Source organism: Vigna angularis, chromosome 3 (genome assembly GCF_016808095.1).
Source record: "Vigna angularis cultivar LongXiaoDou No.4 chromosome 3, ASM1680809v1, whole genome shotgun sequence".
Lineage (NCBI taxonomy): Eukaryota > Viridiplantae > Streptophyta > Magnoliopsida > Fabales > Fabaceae > Vigna > Vigna angularis.
The window spans coordinates 32,697,391-32,700,115 of record NC_068972.1 but is presented as its reverse complement, the minus strand read 5'-3'; the positions used below and the strand labels follow the sequence as shown (position 1 = coordinate 32,700,115).

General features: G+C 31.7%; 1 protein-coding gene across 1 annotated transcript; it reads right to left on the bottom strand.

The window, feature by feature from the left end:
• Positions 1-254: 254 nt before the first annotated feature.
• On the bottom strand, positions 255-783 carry LOC108324507 (WUSCHEL-related homeobox 4). The gene is made up of 2 exons (XM_017557451.1): positions 486-783; positions 255-400 (listed from the first exon to the last, which is right to left on the bottom strand). The coding sequence occupies exons 1-2, from the start codon at positions 781-783 to the stop codon at positions 255-257; spliced, it is 444 nt and encodes a 147-aa protein (XP_017412940.1).
• Between the last annotated feature and the right edge of the window lie 1,942 nt (positions 784-2,725).

The window sequence follows — 2,725 nt, the reverse complement described above, 5'->3', positions numbered from 1 at the left end:
AAACAAATCGACAGATCTGACTTACCTTACCGTGAATCAAGGAATAAAAAAAATGGAAGTTAGCTAGTTTACGTTAGATTTAAGTCTATAAATAAATATATAAATATACTAATAATACTACTACTACTAATAATAATAAAGATGTTCAAGAGTCGATCACAAGTGATCGTTAATTATTACAGTCCAAAATAATAATAATAATAATAATAATAATAATAAAATACACAGGGACAATTATAGTCTCCTCGAGGAGACTATTCATCGGCAGAAGGTGGTCGTAAGGAAAGCTCAACGGAAGGAGCCTTCACCTGGAATTGTAGGGTAGGAGAGACCTCTCTTTTATTAGGAACAGGAGGGATTGGAAAATGATCCAACGTCACCCGATCTGGAACCGACGACGCTATCCATGGAAGATCTCCAAACAAACAAAATTAGAAATGTTAAGAAAAATCAAAATAAATAAATAAAAATACAATGTGTTTTACCATTCATAAACGGCGGCAAAAGGGGCAATGAACAGTAAGATGTGGTGGCGGTGCTTTGCTTCAAGCATCGTTGCCTTTCACGATACCCATAGTTTTGAAACAAACAATAAACACTATACTCTCTAATTTCTCCGTAAACTTTAAGTCTCGTTGCAATTTCGTGCACTTGCTCTCTATTTGGATTTCGAATCCCAAATGCAAAAAGGGCCTCTAGTAGAGCAATTTGCTCTTTAGTAGGACTCCGTCTTTTATACCCGATCTTGTCTTGAACTTCAAAATTCCTTACATTTTTGTTCATTTTTCTAAGGGGCAAAAGTGAAGGAATATTATGTTGGTGTCAAAGAGAGCTTATACAATTAGTCTTCTTTTAACTGATATTGTCCATAAGTTTAGTCTAGATGTATTTCTCCGATCCTCGCAAAGGATCTTACTAGATCTAAGTCCAGAAAGTTTATATTCATGATTTATTTAAGTTAAATTAAATTTTAGGGTTCGTAGCAAGTTAACAACGATTTTTCAGCTTATATACCCTGTTATTAATTTATCAGTATATATATAAAAAAAAAGGAGACGTGAGAGTAGTGAAATAACAAAGCAGACAAACGAGTATAACAAGAACAAGTGTTAGTATATAAAAAAAAAAGGGCGAGAGTGGTGAAATAATAAAACAAGTATAACAAAGAACAAGTAACGAACATGGATTAAAAGAAAGCTTAAAGGAAAGAAGTAATAAAAAGAAAGATCGGAGGGGAGGAAACACTTACACGGATACGAAAAACGAAAGGTAGAGACGCTCCTCACAGATTTAGGACACTCTCGAAGGACACTCAGGCAGAGAAAACTGACGCTTCCTTATGAAACTCGAAGTGTCGCTCAACGCGGAGGAAAGCTCTATTTATAGCCAAAAATATTTACTGTAGCAATAGTTCCGGTTGTTGCTACCGGTTGCGTAATAGTATCGGTTAAAAAAAAAATTAATAATAATATTGGTATACGTGAAGAGTATGGGAAAGTATTGCATAAATTTCTTGTGTATGGTATTTTGTTTTGTGAATGCGTTATTTTGTTAAAAAGAATTATATATATATATATATATATATATACACACATATGTATATATATTTACCTTAAAAAGAATTATATATTTTGTTGTTGTTGGGGAGAATGTAAGACCCATGAAAAATATTTACCTTAATAGTAACAATTTTATTACTAGTAGTAATAAATTTCTTTGTGAATGGAAAATATAATAAGTTTATAAAATGTGGAAAGTTAAATAAGAAATTTTGGTAGCTTAATTGGTAGAAAATTTTGGTGATGGGTTTAAACTCTTTTCTACCTTTTTGTTAAAAAAAAGTAAAATAAAATTTAAAACATTGATAATGGAGAAAGCATTCATATTTGAAGTCATTATTAAGGAATCCATTATGAATCCATTATGTAAGTGGAAATTAAGAAATTAATATAAAAAAAATAATAATATTAAAAAATTGATGAATAGTAAAATTTTTGGACTATAAATAGCCATGAAGGGGCGAGCCTATTTTGCACAAGGAGGGGAAGAATCAAGTGAGAAACCTTGAGAAATAGAGAAAAAAGAGTTAGGAAGAAATTTTTAGTTGCAAGAAGAGTAAAGGCTTTGGAGGATTTTCGGGGAAAACAAATTCGGAGCAAGAGAAGTCTGGAATAGAGGTAGGGGAAGCTAACCTTTCTATGCTTTTATATTATGATTTAGTATTGTTTATTAGTATGCATGTCTTGAAATTATGTGTTAATACTCTTAATGCTTACTGTATGCCTATGTATATTGAATTTCGGTGTTAATATTATATGTTGTTGTTTTGAATCTATAAATAAGAAATTTGTTAAAAACTAGTTGAGGAACACTTTGGCTAAGGAAAGAATTGGTACTTAAGTTGTCCATTGTGACGCACCTCTCTATCCTAGAAGTCTACTCGACAAGTTTTTAACTTAAATCCTATTGAACAGATTATATACTGTTAAATTATTGTACAATATATCTTGTTGGAATGAATTCATGTTATTGTGGTAGATATGGAATTATGAAATATAATTGTGATGGTAGGATAGAGGAATCTTAAAAACCGGAGTTGGTACATCTCTGATCATAGAGCAGCCCTGGTCTAATCCAATAAGTTATGACTAGTCATATGTACTGGCATGTATGGTGAGTTTCATTCGTCAAACATTTGATTCTTCTCTAGTGACCATTTATGGTG